The 24320-nt window shown below is 39.3% G+C and overlaps 1 protein-coding gene and 1 long non-coding RNA gene across 3 annotated transcripts in view; one reads left to right on the forward strand and one right to left on the reverse strand.

The window, feature by feature from the left end:
* On the forward strand, positions 1–3069 carry LOC112142981. The gene is made up of 2 exons (XR_002918658.2): positions 1–239; positions 2294–3069. It is a non-coding gene; the product is annotated as an uncharacterized LOC112142981 (long non-coding RNA).
* A 751-nt stretch (positions 3070–3820) lies between these two features.
* LOC112142978 (phosphatidylinositol-binding clathrin assembly protein) overlaps positions 3821–24320 on the reverse strand; it is a 28450-nt gene continuing 7950 nt past the window's right edge. The window contains exons 3-19 of one of the 2 annotated variants that reach the window (XM_024266696.2): positions 23141–23216; positions 22702–22804; positions 20835–20928; positions 20641–20752; positions 20458–20564; positions 19090–19131; positions 15958–16043; positions 14555–14657; positions 13993–14126; positions 13799–13896; positions 13550–13663; positions 13426–13456; positions 13202–13343; positions 11211–11234; positions 10747–10803; positions 8987–9106; positions 3821–7697 (exon numbers count right to left, since the gene is read on the reverse strand). In XM_024266696.2, the coding sequence (XP_024122464.1) occupies positions 7683–7697; positions 8987–9106; positions 10747–10803; positions 11211–11234; positions 13202–13343; positions 13426–13456; positions 13550–13663; positions 13799–13896; positions 13993–14126; positions 14555–14657; positions 15958–16043; positions 19090–19131; positions 20458–20564; positions 20641–20752; positions 20835–20928; positions 22702–22804; positions 23141–23216 (1458 nt within the window). In that variant the 3' untranslated portion in view covers positions 3821–7682. The remainder of the gene's footprint in view (positions 7698–8986; positions 9107–10746; positions 10804–11210; positions 11235–13201; positions 13344–13425; positions 13457–13549; positions 13664–13798; positions 13897–13992; positions 14127–14554; positions 14658–15957; positions 16044–19089; positions 19132–20457; positions 20565–20640; positions 20753–20834; positions 20929–22701; positions 22805–23140; positions 23217–24320) is intronic. The other variant, XM_024266697.2, reaches the window with a different exon arrangement.

Here is a 24320-nt window from a genome sequence, read left to right on the forward strand (position 1 = left end):
TCAGCACCCCCTGTATATGCCGGATCAGAAGCCTACGGCCCCCCAGGAACCTATGACACTTCGGGAGCTTACGACGCCTCGTCAGGAAGCTACGATACTTCATCTGGCAATTATGACGCTTCCTCGGGAAGCTACGACGCTTCTGCTGGCTATGACGCTTCTGGAGGCTACGGGGCGTCAGGAGCATATGATTCATCTGGATCTTATGCAGCAACGGGAAACTACTCCACCTCCACACCGTATGAGCAGACACCCGCACACGGGCAACCCGTGCCCCAGGGTCACGATTACCCTTACCACACGCCAGAACCCCCCTATCGATAGTCCCACCCCCACACATTCCTCACACACTGTAGATGTGTGCGAACGCATGTGTATTTACATTAGGGACAGTCCAAACAAACATCCCAGGAGAAGCAAGGTCGTCATCAAAAATGCTTTACATCTTAAAGCATCGTCCTTTTCTTTCAACTTAATGGTTGTCGGAGTTAGCTTTGTCTTTAGACAAGTGAAGATAATGAAGACAATTAAACTTTGAAACTCTTTCACTCGTAGTTTTGTTTATAGTTTCTGTTGATGTTGTAGAGGCACCACTGATTCCTTGTTGAATAATTATGGGTTAAGGTCAAGACGAAGGTTGGTGCATCAAGGCCATCAATAGTCTGAGCAGTCCAGTATTTGTTACAGTTGGTCATGAAGTTGGACGATTTGGGCTAAATACAAATATTGTTCAGGTAGTTGTAGGTTCTGTTCCTGAAAATTTTAAAAATGAATTTAAAATTTTGTTGGACTTTTGAAGTAAGCTTCCTGGGAATCTTCTGACAGTGCTTCTTTATGACTCATTTTTTTGTGGAGATGAGATTTTCCACACTTTTGTGGCAGATCACAAATGAAGAAAAATGACGTCAAATGCGGGATTGATGGCGTTTCTGGAGAGATACCAAAGACTGTAGCGGATCAAGTCGTTCTGGTCACGTGGTTTAGGGTGAAATCGCCTCTCTATGAGGGATTCATTCTCTCAACAGGGACTCTGTTCTGTGCCCAACTGTAACAATCACTTTAAGGGATACAGTCGATCGCATGTCTGAACTATTACAGTGAGTCCAAGCTTTTTTTTTTTTATTATTAAAATAAGAAAATTTGGATTTTAGGTTCACAAAGGGATGCAATTACATTGAAACTTTTATTTTTAGTATTTTACCAGTGTCCTTGCATGAGGCAAAGAAACCTTCTTCCTTAGTTAATCCCAAAGTCTGCTTAACCAAGTGTCAGTTTTTTGCCTCTCTAACATTAAAACAGAAAAGTTTTAAAAGTTCAGTTTTGTGGTCAAATTATAAAACTTTCTTCAAGAAATGCAATCTCAGTTGATTCCCATCGTTCTATAAGTTTAGGTAATGCTGGGTTGGTGAAGCCGATGTCTCTTGGTGTCTATGTACGTATGTGAACCTATACGAGCAATGCTGGTCGGCGACGTGTGGCCATTGTTCATAGACTCTCAGCATTGTAGACGTTTTTCTATTTCATACTTTTCCCTCTTCATGGTTTTCATGCTAAATTTACACTTTAGCACTTGTGTAAATAGCAACCCTTTTTTCGAGTGTCGCCAGCCAACATTTGACTGTTAGAAGATGACGCGATTGTATTTCTTTGTAGTTCAGTGGAGCTGGTCTGAACTCATGATAAGAATGGTGGTCTTGCTTGTTGTGAGTGAAAACGGGAAGCAAAAAATGTTGTTGTTTGAAGTTACGGTGATAAAAGTTGTGGTAAACGGTTTATTGGAAAACGGAGAAAGATCAGGAATATGATTTGCAGTGGTGTGTTTGGGTTCTGGAGGTGACGGAAGCGTCAGTGAGATTGTTTGATTATTTCTGGAGCGTACACCCCATGACTTCTCCCTTTTCTCTCATTGAATCCGACCAGGAACACACGCCAATGTGAACCTTGACTAGGATTATCGAGTTTCTTTGCATTCATATCACACCTATATAGCTGTGAAATCCCACACGTAGGTTAGATTTCACGGGGTTCCTACATCTTATTTTTACAGCAAACATGTGCAAAGGATGCTAACGCACACCTTCATCTTCTTACAGTTGTTGCTTTGATGTGTTTGTAGCACAGTTGCTCACCTTGTCTTTTATCCAGCACTTGAACTGAGGTTGCCTCGTAAGGCGCAAACAAACAACACACAACGACTCTACATTTTCCACACCTTCTCCATTTGAACTGTTAGTTGCATGCCTTTGTTGTACTGCTGCTCCAGCCACCTTCTTCCTCTTGCTGATTATTACAGCTAGAGTGGGAGGGAGCCAAACTGAGCCCTTGCCCTGGACGTACGCCACACGCAGCTGTAGAGTGGGAAGGGGAAAACAGCAGCGTTAGGCCTGAAACTGCTGTGGACGATGGGGTGTCCACCCACCAAGGTAAACACTCAGACCACACACTCCTGCCCCTCCCCTGAAACACGCGTTCACACAAGCACACAAATATAGTGCAGAAACACCCTTGACCAAACGTCACCCCCTGACTCATCTCCATGGATTTTTCTTTCTATTTATTTTTTAAGTTTACTTTTTTTGGTCTGGATTTCAAATTTTTTGGAAATGTATTTTTTTCTTCTTTTAATTTTTCTACTCTATTTTCCCATTTTTTTCCTTTTATTCATACATTCCTGCTTCAAACTCACCATACAATTCTTAAAGGGTGTTTTTCTCGCTTTAAGTCCACACGCAAAAGATTTCAGTTACCAGATGACCACGGCTGGATTCAGGATCTTTTTGTGGATGGGTTGTTTTTTCCCTAGATGCAACCCTCTGGCCACATTGGGGTTAAGTGCCTTGCTGAAGAGCACACTGGTAGGCCCTCCATTAGAGTTGAAAAACCTGGCTCAGGATCGGTTGCTGGTTCAACGCTCGCCCCCCTCCTCAACACCCCCCAAAAAAAACAATACCGATTTCAATGCCACATTCTACTTGTACGAATGACAATGGACACAGATGCTACCATGTTGTTTTAAAATACATTTTGTTCTTTGTTCTGTTTAATTATCAATAAATAAATTTCAACTTGCGTACTTCTTTTGTGTGAATATTTAATAACTTTTTTCTAGGTGCCTACCCAAAAAATCGGAATCTAATAGTTTCTGGAAATTATGATTGCCAGAAACAATTAGATTCTGATTTTTTTTAATTCTTTCGATTCTTCAATTCAGTTTTGAGTTTACGTATTTAGACATATCTGTTTATAATACATTAATAATCCACTATATGTTTTGAATATAATCTGATCACATTCAGTACAATGTGAAATAATGAGATTGTTAGCAGATTGTAGTAGTATTACATGGTTTCTCAAAAGGAGAAGTTCTAGCAAAATTGTTCAAATCATTAACATTGTAGACATTGTTCTGCCTCTCTTGGAGGGGATTTCATTTTGGCCACTAGGTGGTGACCATACCATAGCATTGCACCTTATTCCAATAAAAGAAGAAGAAGAAAGTATGAGCTAAAAAAGGTATTTTAGACCACAAATGGTTACTTTAAAAAATGTTTCCTTAAAAGAGTTTGGAAAGTTCATGCCTGTGAGTTTATAAAGAGGTTAATTTAGTCAGCCGTGTATGTTTAGGTCGGTCAAGCGTTAGCATTAGTCGTTCTATGGGAAATCCTATTAAAAGTTACCATCAAGCTAGCGGACTTTAGTTTTATGTGCTAAATCGATTTATACTTTTATTAATCCATTTTTGATCTGTTAAGTTTAACTCAATCGATTTTATCAACCCAACCCTATTATTTTTTGTCTCCAATAAAAAAACTGTCAGAGCTCAGCATCAAATGACATTTTTATTACATTTTCTTCCAAAAACATCAATCTATACCTTCTTAAATAAAAACAAAATAATTTGGTAACAATTCAAAAATGATTAAGTCAGTCGTTTTAATTACAAAAAATAAAGTGAGAAGAAATCGAAGTATGGGACCTCACTCCCTGATAAGTTTTTCTTGGACACTGCAGATTTCATGCACTCAACAAAGATGGACACTTTATGGATGGACATTGCAGTTCTAAATGAGTCCGAACGCAAAACAAACTATGATTTACTGAGGTATTGAGAGAAGTTGGCCTATGTATGTTCTTGGGCAAAATATACAACTATGACATCGTGAGCCATTTCTAGGCTTAATATGGACAAATTAGGCTCCAGAAATGCAGCTCTGGTTTCTGGTTTTTCCAAATTTCATGTTCACAGATTTTCTTCTGTGGGATCTTAAAGTGCTGAATCGATTTCAAGCTGTTCTACTTTTTCATTCATTACGAGGCAAAATCAAACTATTGCTACTGGAAAGTTTCTAAAAAGCCTCAAGCATTGGTTAAATGATTTTTAATCTGCTTTTGTCTTTGTTCAAAACACAGAATTAATGTTTCAGGAAACCAGCCTGCGTTTTGGAGGATGACTTGAAAGTGATGAGCAAGTCGATGACGAGTGAGAAGACGAGACGGGCAAACACAGTACACCACAGAGCTGCGACGAGACCAAACATATTACAGTACTTTGAGTCGACCCCAGCCCCCCCATGATGCTGCTGGTTTATTATGACAAAGGAGTGAGCATTCAAACACACTTATTGAAAATAGCAACGCTTTAATAAAGAGCAAATTTCTTTACAAGACTGCAATGTCTAGCTAGCTAGGTGACCACTGGCATTGACATCCATGGTGTTTTACAGAAATGCAGTTTGGGTAACTTGGGTTGAAGTTGATGGGTTTCTTGCAAGTTACATTTCTCCATGCAAGGCAGCCTTCAACCAGTTACAGACTCTACATTGTAAAACAGTTGATTATGAATGTCAATGAGATTTCATGTCAGGAGGTAAGTAAAAAGAAAAAAAAAAAGAAAAACAAAAAAATTGTGAAATTTCCTTAACATATTCCAAACACGCCGGTAAGAGAGAGTTCACACAATGGTCATGCTTTTACCGGGCACACAAGCCAATAAAAAGACAACACTTAATCATGCAAAAGAAACTGTTTCTTTTCAAAATAAAAGGAACAAAATCTGTGGAATTGTTCTGTTTTTCATCCATCCTTAGTGACCTTGGAGAAGAAGAAGAAGAAGCTGCGCTTTGATGATGACTTTGGTGCAAAAAAATGTTCCTGTTTTGAAGAGGACAGACCCTGTCCTGTCCACTTCCTCAATGAAGACACTCTTGGTATAGACCAGATGTGAGAGTTTGCCCTTGATTCCCCACCCACCCCCACCCAAACTCCTAAACTTCCTAGTGGCGATGGACACGAACGTTACAAACATCGACCCTCCCCTCCCCCTCCCGTCCCTGGATGATGACACGTCCAAAAATACGACCATTCAAACACAGATACGGCAAGAAAATGTCATCCAATGGGGCTTCGATCACTTTACAGAGAGGGTACGTCTAAAAACACATGAACATTATTACCTATATACAGAGGGGACACAGTAACAGTCAGAGGTTGGCCCAGGACGGATTGAGTTGCGTAGTGGCGCTGAAGTGCGTGAATGACGGTAGCCTCCAGCTGACATAGACAAACCACTCAAATAATGGTGACGGATGATTTCTTAGATGGTCATTCATTGGTGAAGTTTTAGGGGATTTGTGTCCGATTGGTCTGCAACAGTAGCGTCTGTGGGGAGCCATTGCATCAGGAAGACTGGCGTTACAGTTCAACCTTTGCCCACGAAAAACTATCAACCAAACGAGCAACATTAGACGACATCTACCGCTTATATGTTGTAGAAATAACCAGCTCGTTCAGCTTTAGTTGCCTCGCCTCACGTTTATTTGAACTCCCAAGTTTGCCCGTGATCCTTAAGCCACCGTGGGTCGATGTGTTTTTACAGACCGACATTGTCACAAAAACACACAACGCTAAGTTAGTACACCGACTCGCTTAGAGATCCTTCATGTCAAACCAAAGGACATGACCCTGTTTATCTCTATGCAAAGGCGTGTGCCCATAAACACACACACACAGTACATGTACATAGAACAGACACAGTCAATAGAAAACGACTTAATCCCCAATCAATTATTGCCCCTTTCAAATGTACATCGCAGCAATGATTTTAGGTGTTTGTGCAGCAGAGCTTTGTCCCCTCTCTGAAGGTTTGTGCTATATATATATTTATATATATTATCACCAACTGTGGGTCTCACTTGACCTTGGGTCTGCTCGAAAATTCACATTAATGTTTAATGCCTCATTAAAGCGTCCTCGTCTCCGGCTGTCCGAGTTAATCTGTACACGTCACTTCAGGCATTACCAGCATTCTGATGTAAAGACATTACCCTCCGTTGGTTCTGGACTTAACTCTGTGACCTTTAGCTGTCATGTCCGTATATGTTAGGACCGGATAAACAAACCTTCCCAAAATACCGCCGTTTGTCCTCTGCATAGAGGGTCGGACATGTGCCATAGTGACTACCCTAACCTAAGCTTTTTTTGAGGTGGAAACAGACTTTGATGCTAAATTTGGACAGGACAAATGCTCAAGACAGGAAGGAAAGAACATTTCTAACTAGCTAGACTGAAAGTCACCCTTTAAATTACTGCCTTAAGAGCAGAAAAAGGTGCAACAAAGCAGGCTATAAAATAACCCAGTAGAATTTAAAAAAAATCTGTACAAAAACCGGATGTTGACACTGAGAAAGTACAATGCTACAGCAGAAAAAGCTTCTAAACAGGCTACAGATATGAGAAAGACGATACTGGGATTTGCACGATATTGCACGGCTGCAAACAGAAACAACAAAAGAAACAGTGTGTACAGCACATCCCCAAAGAGCAAAAGTTAGCGTGAAAGGTTTGTTTACATCCAAATGCAACAACTGGGTCTGGCTCAGTGCTTCCATCAGTTAGTTCCAGTGCAGTAACACATTGGCACCTGGCAACACAGTAATGACATCAGGTACCTACAGAGAAACATTTCACACACTAAACATCTACGTCCGTCTACAGTCACACAAGCGTGCTCACAAATCATTGTTTTACGCATTTAAGAACAAATGGAGCTTATAAAGAGAAAAAAATATTAGAAAAAGGGGCACGCACGCACGCATTCAAATAAAAACTTCTGACATCAGGCGATGAATGATGCAACCAGAAACCAATCTGAACTAGATGCTAAAATCTTCTACACAGAATCACACCCTTGGCAAAGTTCACATTTAGTAAAGTGCCAGCAAACAATCCATCCAGAGAAAGAGATGTGCTTCCTCCAGGCCTGGTTCAGCTTGATGATGTAGGTAAGCCTTCGTGAAAGAAATTATTAGTGAGCTTCGAGGTGGCAAAGTATCTTCAGAACTTCCATGTCGCTGTCAAGTCTGTAGCTTCAGCGGAGGTCGTAGCTGCCACTTGAGGTGGCAAATCAAACAGGATGAGTTGGACTGATGTCTGGTGCCACGGCACTGTACTCCTTATAGGTTCAGAAACCAAGATTAGAAGCCACATGGAAAGAGGAGAGGAGATTAGAGGATCAGGTGACATGACACTGACATCAGCATTTCATCTTTTCTCCATCCTCTGGTCCTCTCTCCTCCCTTTCCCTCTTTGGCCTCTGCTGTCGTTCCCCTGCGCTGGATTCGTGTTCGCCGTCGACTCTTCCTCTCTTTCCTCTCAGCTTTGCTGCCATGGTTACACCATCATCCCTACATGAAGTGCATCTGCAGAAGACGAGGGGAGAATCGAGAGTAATTTAGTCCCAACAAAACACCTCATCATGCGTTCACACATGTATTGACGAGCATATTACCAGTGTGCCAGTAAAACAGCTTCTTGGGATATAACTGTTCAATAAGCAATTATGTGACTTCTTCATTTATTTGTTCCTTAGATAGTCGTCTTTTCTTCTTCACTTTGATCCACGAGTTACCCCCACACAGTTTTTAAAGATCTCACAGATCTTCACTGAAGTCAGTCTTTACATGGATTTCAGAAGAACACCAGAGATATTCCTAGTTTCTTTTACGCCAGATCATAACTTACTCCATAATAACCAGGTATTCTTCTGTTCCGAGACATAACAATCTGGGAAAAATGCTTTTTGTGATAAAGCTCCCAATGACTGGGAGTCATTGTTTAAGAAAGTTCTTCTAATTCATCTCAAACATGCTTGTGTTTCTTTTGAAATTCTGATTGTCTGTGATTTTTTGTTTGTTTTTTTCAGTTCAGTTTTTGCCTATTTAAACTTTCTTAAATGTCATGTTAGGGAGGATATTGAGAGCCTGTACTTCTATGTGTGTGTGTATATGTTTTGTGTATTTAATCTTTGTATTATTTTGTTTGGTTTCTACTCTCGTTTGTTATTATTTCTTGAAATGGAGGACCCCCTTGGAAACAAGATGTTCCATCTCTAGTGGTTTATCCTCCCACTCTAATTTAAATGTGTAAATCAAATAAAATTAAATAAATAGATATTTTATTTTATTTTATTTGTTCAGTCAACGAATGTAACATATGTTTTTTTATTTGATCCCTCTCTACTTTACTGAAACTGCCGTGTTTTCTTTGAACGACTTCTAAATTACTTGATAACATTTCATCTAAAAAAATGAAAAACAACAATAAAAAATTCCCAAAGCTTCTAATTCTTTTGTGTTAAAATGTTATAATGATGACATTCTTTGTCATTTTTCTTGCAAGTATTTGCTTTCAAAACGAACCATTTTCAGAATGCCGGTTGTCATGTCTACAGTGTAAACACTGTTAGCTGAACCTTTTCTAATTTAAAAAAGTACATATATTTTAATATACTGCTGTGAAATTAAATATACTTTACATCTAAATATATGCTTTTCTCGTCTTAACATGAAATTTGAAGTAATAAAGTTTTGCTCTTAGGGTTGACCCTAGACTTTTTATATTTATTCCCCTCCCACACACTTTTTGCCACTCAGCAGATGCTGCATATTCATTCTGCTTTTTGTCTAAAAGGTGAGTGTGTTTGTATCACCTGTGTTCCCGGGATGGGTCCAAAGGGATTGGTGGGTCTCAGGACAGGCTGGTTGTACATGACGGTCTGTGCGGGCATCATAGGAACGCCTCCCATTTGATGACTCATCTGAGGAGGGAGCTGGTCACAAACATGAGGTACAGAAGATGACATTGAAATAACTTAGCATTTGATGGTTAAATTAAAGATTTACATATGTCGTTAAATTAAATGTTTAAACATGAGATAGGATTTTGGCCATTTTTCTTTTTTACAGATTTCATTCATGGAAATATTTGATTTAGCCTTTTAAAAGGCAATTTTTAGAATGGCCGCATTTTTTTTACTTTCTTCATTTTCCTCAGCTATTGAATCATTTTGCCCTTTCGTAAACAAAATCTGGTCAAAAGAGTAGTTTGAAGCATTGTTGCATCCCTACCATGCAATATCTACTGTCTGAACTAATGAGATGTCTGGGACATGAACCCTGAAAATGACTTGAATGACTAAAAGTTAGTAAAAAAAATCATGTTTAGTTTACTAAAATCATAGATACATTTCTTCTGAGATTAATCAATAAGCTTTTTATCTGCACTTAATCTGATCACAACCAGATTATGACAACTGAAAGGAAAAGAAAAACTCAGTCAAGGTGGATTTAGACAAGTTCTTACTCCTTTTTAAGCAATAAATCAAATTGACTTTAATGAATATTCATATTTATTGAATCTAATGTGACCTAAATGTGTATTGCATGCATCATTGGTAAATGCAAATCTCTAGTTGTGATTATTGGTAATCACGCTGTTATTTTCTGCTTAGATTTACATTATTTTTTTAATCAATGCCTTTTATTATTTCTGTAATGAGCTGGTGTGATTCTTTTTGTATTGTCTGCTATTATTGCTTAGAATAAACCAATCAATCAATAGAAAAGTCTGTACTGATGTCTGAATTTTAGACATAAAGTCCAGATTGTGGCAAATTTTCCAAACTTCCAAGTCTGTGACGTTGCTTTTGGAGCTTTTGTATGGTTCAACCTCGGTGCAAAATCTGTTAAAAAAAGTGATAGTTTTTCATTTCAGGATTCTTTCTCACCTAAAATAACTGATGTTCCCTTTTGTTATCTGAAAGTCTGGTTTTCTTAGATGTTGCTTCTGCATTTTGACTTGATTTATGTTTAAAAAGTGTACTACATGTGTATAAAAAAAATAGGATACCCTTTTAAAGAAAGTCTGTATATTTTCCCAAATATTTGGACATAAACGAAAGTTTGACCATTACTGAGTGATCCACACAATATAACTTGACATTAAAAAAATCTTACATTTTCTATGAAATGTAATTTCAAACGAATGTAATTTAAGTTTAGACTCTTCACTTTTAAAACACATTTAAGGGACCTGAAGATAACACAAAAAAGTGTCTCAATGATGCAAATTCAACTATTAGGAGGCAAGAGGTCCAAACTTTGACCTCCATTCTAGTAGGTTTTTTAAAAAAATCTTTTTTCTGTGAGTAGAATAATAGTAATGTTTTATTGATTTGTATTAAATCACTTTATTTTTTGATTTTTCTCCAAATAAGGTTGGACTAAATATTAACATTTTTTTAAGGTGGAGCTGATTATTTCATGCAGGTGTCTTAATGTAAAACCATACAAACAACATGAATTTCAATTATGTCCTTAAATTTAGAGTTTCACAAGTGAGAAACCCCATTTATTAAAATAAAAACAAATCTGAAAATGAAGTTATACAGTTCTAAGGGTTAATTCTTACCATTCCATACACAGGCACTTGGGGTGTTGTCATAGGAAAAGCCACAGGCGCTGGAGCCTGTGCAGAAAAAAAACCACAAGAACACAAAATGTTAGTTTTTTCCTGATGCAAACACAAACTAAACAGTGTTTATGAAGAAATGTCAAAATGTACTGAGCATTCGTTCCCATCTTTTTCCCTATTCGCTTGCTTCTTGTGCACAAATGAAAATAAATTTCTAACCTTTAAGCAGCAAAAAAGAAGTACGGCGTTGCTGAGTTAAAGTGGCAGCTTGACAGCCAGTAATAACCACAAGGGTAGAAATTGAAACTGCAACGCGGCACTAGTAAAGAATTCTTGCCCCCTAATTATTTTTGTTGCATCAACAAAACTGCCTTAATAAAAAACGTCAGCAGAACAAATGTTAAAAGGAGAGATGTTATAAAAGGAAGAAAATATTAGGATGAGGTCTTAATGAAACTTACATATCCAGTATAGATCATCCCATTCTGTGAAGAGGTGGAGAGAAAAGGAAGGAGAAAAAAAAGGTCAACAACCCGATTCATAATGCTTAAATTACAGTTGAGCTCATTCGTTTTCTCCAAATGGTCAAGGAAGATGAACCAGACCTTTTCCCATTTGTCATGATAAATTCTCTTCTGCTCTCTATTCAAGTCGTGTCTCGGGCTTTCCGAGCCATTTGCTGGTGAAATGAACAGTTTCACTTGAGAGTCTATTCAGTCCAAAATGAAGAAGATGAAACCGGATTGAATGGAAGAGACGTGCAGAAAATCAGTTTGGAGCACAAAGGGAATTGACAGAGATGGAGAAATGATGGCGCTCTCGACGGTTTTAAGCTCTTTTGAGAACAGTGGAGATGGTACAAATGCACTCGGCTGCCGAGACCATAGGACTACACTGTTTCATTGAGCACTACTGCAATGATTCAGCTGCAATTGCAGAGAAGAGAAAGCAATATTTATTCTAGCATATGCTAGCCGTGTCCTCAAAATTCATATAGATTGTATTTGACATGATGGGTTTAGAGTATGTCAGTGTTTCCCCTCATAACTTCGAGGGAATGTTTAGACCAAGGGTCTGCAACCGGGACAACGTGTGGTTCTTTCATATCTCTGTTTTGGCTCTCTGGATGATAAAAGAAAAATGGATAAATAATTGTAATTCTAAAAGATAAGGATTGATTTAATTGTAATCAGGGACTTATATGAATTTTTGGCCATAACTATAATTAATACATTAAACACACACATTCTAATCATTGACTGTATATAAAGAACTGGATTGACCAAGTGTGATGTCACCTTTAGAAAATGCCTTACTTCCAGCTCTAGTAAAATTATGCCAATTCAGTCGCCATTTTTTTTCACGATACTAATGTCGCCTTGTTGTACTGAGACGGCAGTGATCGCTCTCGAAAAAATATAATTAAAAAATAAATGTTGGATTAGCAAGAAGATCTTAAGAAAAAGTTACCAGCGCAAGAGTGGTTATTCAGAAAAATATAATGACTGAGTAATGGCAGTTTCTTAACAATAGAAGTCTCTGGGATTGTAGCTTCTTGGAGCCAGCAGGTGTTTGTGTGTGTAACGGCATTTACTGCATTTCACTGGTCGATCCAGTTCTCCATATATAGTCAATAATTAGAATCTAAGTATGATAGAAAAAGTTTCAAAACATTTTATACAGCTAAATAATGTTTAGTTGCTGCCCAGAGAAACATTTCTGAATATATTTGTACATGATTTATGAATGTTTCTTAAATAATAAACAATTGATCCCTGATGATATTGAGGTTTACAGCACTAGTAAGTTCGTAAGGACACAAATTATTAGGGCTGGGTTAATAAAATCAATTAATCACTTTGAATCAATTTAAGCTTAACAGATCAATAATCGATTCATAAAAAATATAGACTGATTTAGCACAAAACTAAAGTCTGCTAGCTTAATGCTAACGTTTAATATTAATCTAAAATAGGACAGCTAGTGCTAACGCGTAAACTCATGCTGAATTGAAGAATCGAAAGAATTAAAAAAAAAAAAAAATCGGAATCAAATCGACTCTGGAAATTATAATTGATCTCCAGCCCTACAAAGTATAGCACTTTAAGGTGGACTTGCATTGTTTAAAGTGGTCACTGGAGTACTTTGCTTCAGTATTGTTGCTTAGAGTGTCTCATTTTCAAAAAAATCATATGAACCTTTGTCAAAAGTAAAAAAAAAAAAAAATTATACTTGGAAAAATCCATAAATGATTTAGATTTTGCTTTTAATGAATAACAAAAATGACAGTTTTTTGTTTTTCTGCATAAAAGTAATAGCATAAATACAAAGTTTTTTAAAGGGAAAGTAGGACTTTGCAGAGAGAAATTGACTCATTTGGTGCTGAAAGTTGCAGATCCCTGATATAGATGATCCAAACTCCACTTTATTATTGATTATTGATTAAATTTACCATCTGAGGGACAGGCATGGGTGCAGGTGCCATGGGATGAGTAGTGTGAGTCCAGTTAGTGCTGGTGCACATGGTCTTTGACTGCCAGCCGCTTCCTCCTGTGGGCTTCTTCTCTACCAGCTGACTCCATTGGAGCTCTGGCCTGACGCACACAAACAGGAGCGTTTACCGCCGTGCGGACAATTTATTCAGTCAAAACTCAGAGCAGATTCTGCGTCGCTTACTTTTTAGCTGGCGTTCCCCCAAACTGCAGGTCTAGAGGGAAGAGATAAGATGTTAAAGAAGAAGCAACCCTAAAACGATGAGCTGGATTTGAGGTAGACGAGGAAGAGTCGTGCTTGTACTCACTGCCAACCAGATTTGCTAACGAGGAGTCCAAATCGTTGGGCAGCATTTTCCCCGAGTGCAGTTGGGCTCCTGGGCTGTGAATCTGAGTAGGTGGAGATGGCTTTAGTAGGTCACCTGTTATCCAGACGTAACCATGGCAACGTGAAAGGAGAGAAGAGGAGAAATTAATCAAGAGCACGAAGCGATCGGCCATCCCGAACACACACACACACACAGTGCATGTGTGTTGCTGCGTGTTTGCAGTCTTACCTCCCCAAGCATTGTTGTTGTTGGGCACAGTGTGTGTGGTCTGAATGGGGGCGAAGTGAGGCTGCAGGGTGAACAGCTCGCTGGTCAGGTTTGGCACACTACGACAAGGAGAAAGAAAACGTGTTTATTGTTTTACTTTTTAAATAAAAATGTTTTACAGCAAAAAGGTTTGGAATTCAAGCTTTAAGGCTCACTGATTATTGATGGTAACGATGGGCGAGTTGGAAAAGAGATCCGGCGCTCCTCCGCTGCTGTTGGCACTGCCCACTGACTGGGTGCTGGGCGAAATGTTGGGCGTCTGAATATCAATGACCTTGTGACCATCTTCCTGCACGGAAAACACAAGACATTATTTTTGTGCTGTAAATACATTGTGTGTTGTGGTGAAAATAAACTATCCTGGATGTTTTTATCTGTTAAAAGACTTTGCTGCAGGAGCTGCATTATTTAGCCTCCCGGTTCATTTCTGTTCTGTGTGAGGCTCCCTGTGCTGCGGGCCGGAAGCCAGAAACAGTATTTCACTGTAGCAAAGAATTTATGCAGGAGGTCCATTACACTTTAACAATAGTGTGGAGCACAAAGAAAGGGAACGTATGGATTTTCGCACAGTCCACACCTTTTTCTCTCCCAAAGAATCCCTGAAAAGCTTTGTACACAATCATCTTGTGGTTCATCAGCAATAAAATTGGTTTTCTGTAAGTTATGCCAGAACCTGAAAGCATGTAGAGCTTTACAAGTGGACTGTGAATGCATTGCCTTGTGCTGCTGCAGCCGGTTGTCTTCTGTTTTGTCGTCCATACGACTGAGAGAGATCCCAGCGCTGGAGAGGGACGACACCGTGCTGGACAAGGTGCTGGATCTGCAGGGAGCACACAATGGAAAATGTACATAAAAATTATTCTTTATTAATACATTTTGTACTTATATCACAAAATGTATTAGATAAATGCTTAAATTAAGATAAATCATCGTGAAAGTGTTTTGGTAACTAGAAAATCCCACATTTAAAAATACTAAAATCACATGAATATTCATGGCTCTTTTTAATCTTTTGGTTTGAATCCGTGATTTATTCATGAAATTTAGCACTAGGTTGCAAAAGCTTGAAAAATGATTTTGCATTGAACTTTCTAAAGTTTCCAAAATTATCTCAAAATATTTCAGATTTAATTGTAAACCTTCATTTAATTTCAGTGAATCACTGAGCATCCGAAATCGGAGACACCTCCAAGGTACGGATGACCTTTGAGGAAGAACTGTGACTGATTACAGACAACAGAGAGAATTCACACAATGCAATCAAGCTCTGTGCAAAATGTAAGTGAGCGCAGCTTACAGTCCAAAGGAACCAAGTGTTTTGTGTGACATTCACGCGGCTCTAATTCAGTGTAAATCCCAAAGAAAACTGTTATTAATTTGGTGAAGCCTCGTGTGAGTCTGAGGGGTCGATTGTGTCACTACAAACACATCGATCCAGATCAGACCTGTTTCATTATTTCTTCATAATTCACGGCTCTCAGTCTGGATCTAAAATTACATTTTTGAGTATTTATTTATTCTATTTTTTTTTATTTTGGCTAAAAAACACATCATAAAAATTAAAAGACCACTTGGAACTCTTTAAAAAAAAATCAAAAGAAGATTATAGTGGGACTTTAAAAACACGACATTGTTCCTAATTTGCACATTTATCCTCCAAACTTGTGAATCACTCTCTGCAAATGATAACTTTTAAAAAAATATGCAAACCTTTTTTGGACTATGCAAGTGTTTTATATAAAAATGAATAAACATGTGTTTAAAAAAAATCTTCCAAAATGCCATTTTTGAAGAAGCAGAATTGGATTTTAGTTTTAAAAAAATCCCCTTTTACATTTATCTGCGATAACACATCTGCAATAAGTTCTGCAGGAACCTTTCTATCACAAACATTAATTTAAAACAGATGAGTTTTATGGAATGTTTTACAATTCCTATTTTTCCCAGATCACTGAGGTCAGTTTTCCCCTTTACCAATCAGCTATGACCCAGAAGTTTGTTTACAGCAGCAATATCTAAAAACGAACCAACATAGATGTGGGTTTTATACTAATAATCAGAACTGAAATGTTGGTAAGTGGGCTGTCAGATCGCATCCACCTTTCCCCGTTTCATTTTACCTGCTGGCAGTAGACAAGTCCTTCAGCTTTCTGCCCTCCAGAGAAGCTAGATGCTGCTCCAAAGCCTCCAGGAGGGAGCTAGGAGCCTGAGGGGAGGGCAAGGGGTGGGGTGGGGTGAGGAGATAAGATTAGAATCGCTACCAAGCCAATAAAGTGGGGCGCACAGCTCTCGCACCAATCATTTTATCTCACATACACACAAAGAAAAGACAGCCGCAAAAATAAGACATTACCCTCAGATTCTCTATCTGCACCACAACTCTTCTGATCTGTTTTTTTTTTTTGCATTTGGTTTCATCAGGTTTGGTTGACACATGCAAACATTAGCCCTGGCTCATGCAAGCAAAATCAGCAGCAGGACAGACGGATCAGGACAGAGCGGAGCATCCTCACTGCAGGGATCCAGAGGAACGCCACAAACACATCTCTGAACCATCTAATGAGCCCATGCAGAAGGCTAGCAGTCCACAGACGCTCTCATAAGCACACCCACTTACACAAGCCCACACGTAAAGAAAATCACATCCAAAAGAGTTAACTCCTGGATTCCACTGGTGATCAAAACCTGATTTACAGATTTTTTTTGGAGTTCTCAAGTATCATCAACAAATCTGATCTATATTGGAAGCCAAGTAAGTTAACTCAGTCAAATGTAAACATCTGGTGAGAAGCCAGGTATGCACATTAAGCTGCTGGCAAGCCCTCCTTGCTGGAAAAAGGGATGAATGAGATCATTTGGACCCCATGTGATACCAAGGTTTTCATCCAGAGCTTTACATTTCAGCATTAGAAAATGCAGTCACAACAGGCAAAGAAAGGATTTCTAAGATACTTATTTTAGGGGAAAAGAGTAAAATGCGAATTCTGGATATCCTTCTTCAGAGAAATCTAGAATATGCTAAAAGTTTAAAAGTAAAACAGACACATATCTAGAGCTGAATAAAGGCATGGGTCACTATGTTGTTGAATAAGGGCATATAAGGTCTCCATAAGCACTACAAACGTGAACAAAGTCAGCTCTTTTCAGTTTGTCACTTGAGGTTTTTTGGCACATCCAATCTTGCATCCACTGAAAAGAAGGGGGGGCTGAATAAAAAGAAGAGAATATGTAGTACTTATGATGGCATTATGCACACATATCCAAGTCATATTTGCAGAAACCTATTCAATAAAACCATTCGCTGCTCTCCCCACAGCTAATGCAAAGGGACTTAAACGTTTGACTGCCTATGTGGGAAAAAAACAAATAAAACATGAGAAATTTTGTGCTGACTTGTTTAGCCTGTAAGTAAACAGACAGATCTTGGATATTTACACTGCTGGAAAGACTTATGGAAAAATTCAGACAGTTGTTAAAGACTAAGCCCCAGTCGTGGACATTTGAATCTACAAAATAAAATAAAACCCTTTGTCATTCATCTATTTAAAATCTGCTTTAAAGGCCCACTCCGATGAAAATCGGGTTTTTGGTGTTTTTAAATGTGGAATTTTTTAGATGATGGAGGACTTTTATAAAGAAAATTGAGCTCAAAATTGTTTTTTTGTTTTGTTTTTGTTTTTGGAATCAGGAGCAGAAAATACTGTTTGAAAAAGCCTGTGGCAGTGATGTAGAAGCTATAATGGTAAGCCACAAGTTTCCTGCTCTGCTCCATTCTGATACATCCACTTGTAGATGAATAGTATCCAGCCAGCAAGGTCCGGTGGGCCAAATATGGTTTAGAAGTGGGCAGAAAATGTGGACCCCTATTGGGTTTGTCCACAGTTTCTGTGGTGGCCTCACCACTTTGGCTTGAGTGGGAACTCAGTGTGTTAGCTCGCTACGCTAGCCTTCCGCCCAGTGGACAGCAGAGCTCGCTAGAATGCTACAGCAGAGCTAGCTAGCTTTCTATAGTGGAGCTTGTTAGCTCGATACACCGGAGCTCGCTAGATTGCTACAGTGGAGTTGCTCCAGCGGGGCTCGCTAGCTTGCTTCAGCTGAGCGTGCTACAATGGACTTCGCTAGCTCACTAGAGTGGAGTTTCCAACAGCACAACTGGCTAGCTCCATAAAGTGGAGCTCGCTACAGCAGAGTTGCTAGCTTGATACACTGGAGCTTTCTAGTTTGCTACAGTGGAGCTCACTAGCTCACTACAGCGGAGCTTGCTAGCTCAGTACAGCGAAGCTCGCTAGCTCGATACAGCAGAGCTTGCTACAGCGGCGTTTGTACAATGGAGATTGCTACAGCCACTTTGCTAGCTTGCTACAGCGACTCTGATAGCTCGCTACAGCGGACTTTGCTACATCAGCGCTCGCTAGCTCCATACAGAGGAGCTCGCTACCTTGATACAGTGGAGCTCAATACAGCAAATCTTGCTAGCTCGCTACAGTGGAGATTGCTAGCATGCTACGCCGTCCACCAGGAGGGTTGCTAGCGTAGCGAGCCAACCCATTGAGTGCCCACCTAACCTAATGTGGGCCACCACCAAAACTGCGGACAAACCAAATTGGGGCCCACATTTTCTGCCCACTTTTAAACCACTTGGCCTTTTCGGCTGGGGTACATCTTTGTTTTCCTCGTCTGAGCTGGCATCTGGTTTTCCACACACCAGGTGTGATTGACCAACAAGGAGCTTTAAGGGTTGGAAAACATGTAGGACAGCAACCCTTGAAGACTGGATTTGAACACCCCTGTTCTAAACAGATGGATGATGGAAAGTAGGGGCGGGCTTACTTAATCCCACCCACAACTAGGAAGCAAATTTCTAATGGACTACTGCTGGTCTGCAGAAAATATGTCCTAAAAAAATGTTGGCTAAAAACACAATTCATAGACGATCGATGATCGGAGTGGGGCTTTAAAAATATCACACCTTTGAGCAAGATTTGATGTGCAATCATTTCAGATAAAATTCCTCTAGGAAAAAGTGGAGAAAAGGTTTCCTCTCTGTTCTAGACTCTGTTCAAACAGAAAAAGGCACAAAGCGAGGAGTTAAAAGAGAGTGAAGAAGAGAGGAGGAAGACGGGGCAGCTGCAGTGTGGGCAGGTCTGTAGGGTGAGTAGGGAACGGGAGCGTTTAGAATGAAGCATTATGGGACTGACTTGGCGGAGTTCTAAACTGGTTGATTGACTGATTGAGATGAGATGTAGACTGACCTGTGTGAGATCGGGGCTGTCGCCCTGATCTATCCCAACTCGCTGTGTCACAAAAAAGGAAGTAAGGGTAGGGGAGGGAGGAGGGAGGCAAAATGAAAATAAACCAAATGTCGTAATAAAACAAAAAAATAAATAAATAAGGAGTAAACCAAAAGCATAAAACCCACAGAGTTAAAGAGGGGGGAGAGACACGTGAAGGAGGAAGAGGAGGAGGAGGAGGAGGAGGGAGAAAGAAGAATCAAACCCAAGCGTTCATTTCAACATGCAGTGGCTGGAGAGGAAAACAAATAAAAGACAACAAAGGAGGGGAGGGAGGGGGGCACATGCACAAACATCTATATATACAGAGTTTATGTACACACACACACACACACACACTTACACACTAATAAATGCACACACACACACACTGAAATCTGGAGACCGGTTGGAAATGGATGCTGAGGACGCTGACTGATTAAACAGGCAGGGCAGAGAGGGCAGACAACAGGTCACATGACTGCGAGGAGAAAAAACATCCAAAAGGAAGACACTCAACTAATGTTGACTTTGAACAGAAGGAGAAGGGAGGGACACAGATGACACACAAAACAGACAAACACATTTTGTTAGACAGGTAAAATGAATGGGTCCTTAAAGTCAACGTTAGTCTGTTGTTTCGCTTCATTTTTTCCTTTTTTTTTTGGATCAAGCGGCTGCACCCCAAACCTTCTTCCAAAAACCAAGCAGTGAGACAGCCTTTGAAGATGGCGCATGAGTAAATGACACGCAGTCTGCAGAGAATAAAACTATTTATATCCGCTGTGAAGCCTAGCAAGAGCTGCGGCTGACTAACAGCCTTACATTTATGGGTTGCATCATATATTTCTTGAAGAAAAGTCAGGGGGGGGGGAAGTAAAGAGCAGGAACAGGGGGGACAGAGAAAGGGACAGAAAAGAGCTTGCTTGGGCATGCAGTGCAGGCATGTTAACAGGCAGCATGTAAGGGGACCCTCAGCTAGAAGCTGTACACGAGTGACTCTCCGACAGGCTAATAAGACCGAATAACCTTTGTCTAAAATGGGAAAAGAGAGGGGCAGAAACAGGGGGGGGGGGGATATCTGGATGCAAAAAGAGGAAATTAAAGAGAGGAAGACCCCAGGCGCTGATCTTCGGTCAGTGACCGTAAATCAGAACTCCAGGGTGACAGAGGTCTGGAGCAAATCTCAACAGCTTTAACTTCCGAGTAGATTCAAGAGGATTTAATAAATCTGTTGTTATTAAGTGGCATAAATCTGCTGAAGTTCCCTCCAGACGTGTGTCCCCATCATCTCCTTGGGTTACACTCTGCTTCCTCCTTGGGGGTCAGAATAGGACGAACAGACGTTACCTCCGCCACTTTGAGAAACTCAGACAGTTTGGTCATCCTGTTGAGGAAGGTCTTGTAGATCTCCAACGCTTCTTTGCACTGGTTCTTCTTCATGTCAAAGTATTTTTCTGCAAAATAAGGGATAATCGAGCTGCAGAGTGAATGGAAGATGGCGTGAATGGGACCACCGCCTCGCTGATTTACCCAACATGTTGATGATGCCCTCGTTGTAAGCAGCAAACAATCGTATGGAGTCTTTAAACAGCAGCATGAAAGCGGTGTTGATCACCCCGTTAGTCAGCTCGTTGGAGTTCGGCTGCGGGACGGAAAGGAGGAGTGGATCATTACGCGGCGGAGACAGCTGCAGTCGCTCACAAGAAAGGGTTCGCATCGAGTACCTGGAAATCAAGCAGCGCGTCCAGCTGGGTCTGAATGATGGGCAGAGTTTTGATCAGCTTCTCTGTGTTCATGGTGCGCATCACTCCTTCGGCCCTGGAAGGTATACGGGAAAACAAGCCAACTTATTGATTAGGCATTAACTGTGTGTTGAAAAGGAAGGAAATAAACCACATTTGTTCTGTAAAGCTCCTTGTGTTATGAGAAAAGATTCATGGATAGAGTTGGATTTGATTTAATAAGACATTAACATAAAAAAACTCTTTTAGTTTAGCTTTTCTGTGTTTTCTGTATTGCTTTTCAAATATTTTTTCTTTCATATCAAATCTTTAAGTAAAACAAGTTCAGTTAAGAATAAATTGTCTGGACTTAATGCATATTTTTTAACCAAATTTAAGTTAAAAATGTGTATTTTCTTCATAAAATTATGAGATAGAATAACAAATTGGCTCTGATGACCAATGGTGTCAAAGTGAGAGCATCTATAGATGCAATCTACAACACATTTTAGGAGCATTTCAAGTATTTTCCTCAACTTTGAGAAAGATTATTCATGACGGGATGGAGAAACGCAAGATATTTCCAAATATATGCAAAACTTCAACTTAGATTAGATTAAAAAATAAACTAGATAATCAGAGGAGGAATCTGGTTTATTCTAAAAATAATAAAAGAGCAAAAATGTGTAGTTTTGTAAAGCTAAAGAGAACAAAGCAGAACCTTTAGCTAAATGCCTCAAGTTTACCTACAGTACATTCTAAAGCATGGTGGTGGCCGAATGATAATTAGGAGCGGAATAAAGTCATGCAGAGATTTTTCCCAATTCTTATTCTCTTGTTTCTATTGCATGTGTTCCTTGAACTGAGTGAGCTGACCAATCGGACTTCAGAGGCAGTCACCGTTGTAGACAGGGAAGCTGGTACCTGTTGTATGTTCTGGATTCCTTTTAGTGGATAAGTCACTGAGACTTTTGTTTTCTTGTTTTGTTTCAGGATATCCAGGCTGTTCTATTTATTTCTTTTCTTTGGCCCAACCTTGGTCCCTACCACCCATCTACCTTTTTTTACATCAAATAAAAACTATCCTCCATTGTGTGTCGTATGTTATGGTAGACCAATACTTTTATAAACATAATATGACAATACGAGGCTACCTGTATGACAGCTATACTTAAAAAAAAATATGTAAAGATCCTCAGGAAATATAAAACAGGATAGTTAAATGAGTGTAGTAATCTAAATTGATAAATATTTCACCAAGAAAACTAGCTTGTAGGTTTTGGATGTTAAACGTCAAATGTCTGTTATTCCCAGTAGCATTTTGATATTTTCTATTAAAGTCCCCCTATGACAATTTTTTTTATTAAAAAAGGTTCCCAGTAGTGTATTAATTGTGATTATGAAGTTTTCAACCAAAATCCCACAACCTAAATGTCTTAAATATACATTTGATCTGAAGCCTCTGTTTCTAAAATCTCCTCTGAGGGGGCGTGGCTTTTGAAGTTGAGCTGAGAAGCCCCACCCCAGATTATGATAGCTCTGTGTCTCGCTAGTTTAAATCTTCACCGCTGCTGCACAGAAATGTTGAGCAATGTCCGGACGTATCGTTTTTAGTCAGATGTCAGTTCAGACGAGGAAGTGAAGATCTTCATGGTCTGAACTTCCTCCAAAAGACTGATTCTTTGTCCTTCCAGTTCACCAAAGACTCTTTTAGCTAATTATTCAATGTTTATTGACGTTGCTGTGATCAATACATCCAATCCATTGGTTTCTCAAAGCAAAGTGATAACTTTATCAAAAAATAACAGCCTGTAAACTTCTATTTCACTGGACAAGAAAAGTCTTCAGTTTGTGTGTGAAGTGGTGTTACCCTCTCTTCATCTTGGTGAAGTCCATTGCTGCTAGCCTGTAAGACATGGCTTTTTCATTCAGGTAGCAGCTGTAGCGTCTGATGAAGGTTGACATGTTATATCCTGTAGGGCAGAGAGCGGACAGTGCAGTTATTGACCTCTAGTCAAACCGTGTAAACGTACTATGAACTATCTGATGTCCTTTTTTGTGAAAGACTCTCAGTTACATTCATTTGTTCTGAATATGCAACTGCACGGTGAAAAGTGTTTGAATTTTCAGCAGCTTCTTTTAGCAAACAATGAGTGCTTTTTTCTGTAGTTTTTACAATCCCTTTGAAATAGGATTTGAATAGTGCTTTATTGATGGCGTTACAGAGCCAGAGAGAGTCTGACAGAAAGTCATTTTGTTAGACGTACAGCACTGCTGAGTCCACAAACAGCCAAACGGCATTAAATCACCTTGTAATGCAGCCTTATCTAGAAAGTTGTTGAGGTTGAAGAGTGTATTTCTGGAGGCAAGGTACTGCATCAATCTCTGAGAGGGAAAAACAGAGGACAAAGTCAGTGATGTATCTCCTTCACCATATAAAGGCATGTTGATGGTGACACACTGGCAGACTTTCAGCCAAATAACATCCCATTTGTGGCTTTACAAGCGTTTCATACCAGATATGTTTGCTGATGTACCTTAACTGGCATCCGGATATAACAAATAATCCCAGATTAGGAGGATTAGGGCGACTTTCTTTGAGCAAACCTGGAGTGTATCTCTGTGGGTGTGACACTGAACTCCTCCATATCCTTTGTTTTTATACACATGTTTTTCTGTCTGTGCTGCACTCTTATTTATTATTTTTTACCTAAAGCCCTAATCCTTGTGTCGGAAATGATAATCTACAGAATGCTTGTTTAATTACCATCAGGGTTTAATTGAAGCAAGTAAAGAAGAGGCAAAAATGTGAGCTGGAGTTTCAGATTTATTCTTTTTTCCCTTAACCATAATTGATTATTTTTAGTGTTTTTATTTATTCTAATTATGTACATATAGTGTTTGCATAAATTAAAGTTTGAATTTAATGTAAAAAAAAGGGACTTGGACTCAAGAAGTTGTCAAACTTCATCCAAACTTTGCATATACAGTTGCAAGAAAAAGTATGTGAACCCTTTGGGAGTACTTTCATTTCTGTATGAAATAGTACATGCTGTTTTGTTTTTTGTTTTTTTATCTCAATCTAAATCACAAAGATGGAGAACACAATCGTGTGTCCAGTTTATCTATAAAAGCTCACATATTTTTTAAATCATATTTATCGTTACACTTCTTTTTAAGATGTTTATTTTTTATTTTATTAGCTTAAAATAAATAAACAAATTTAAAAAATAAATACATAAATAAGTAAGGAAACATGATAATGTAAGAACATGTGTGGGAGAAACTAGGTTAACATTTTTTGGGGAAGATCCCACAGGTCATGGGCTTCCTGTGGGATTCCCCTGGAATGGGAGTCATCTATGCCATTAATCCTGGGACCGGGACGGGGCGGGATAAAATTCTTACTGGAGCGGTAACCAACCAATAAGAACGACAACAAAAGGAAAGGAAAGGCGGAGCCATTTTGTAGTTCGATTAATCTGTGAC

This window comes from Oryzias melastigma, linkage group LG14 (genome assembly GCF_002922805.2).
Source record: "Oryzias melastigma strain HK-1 linkage group LG14, ASM292280v2, whole genome shotgun sequence".
NCBI classification, from domain to species: domain Eukaryota; kingdom Metazoa; phylum Chordata; class Actinopteri; order Beloniformes; family Adrianichthyidae; genus Oryzias; species Oryzias melastigma.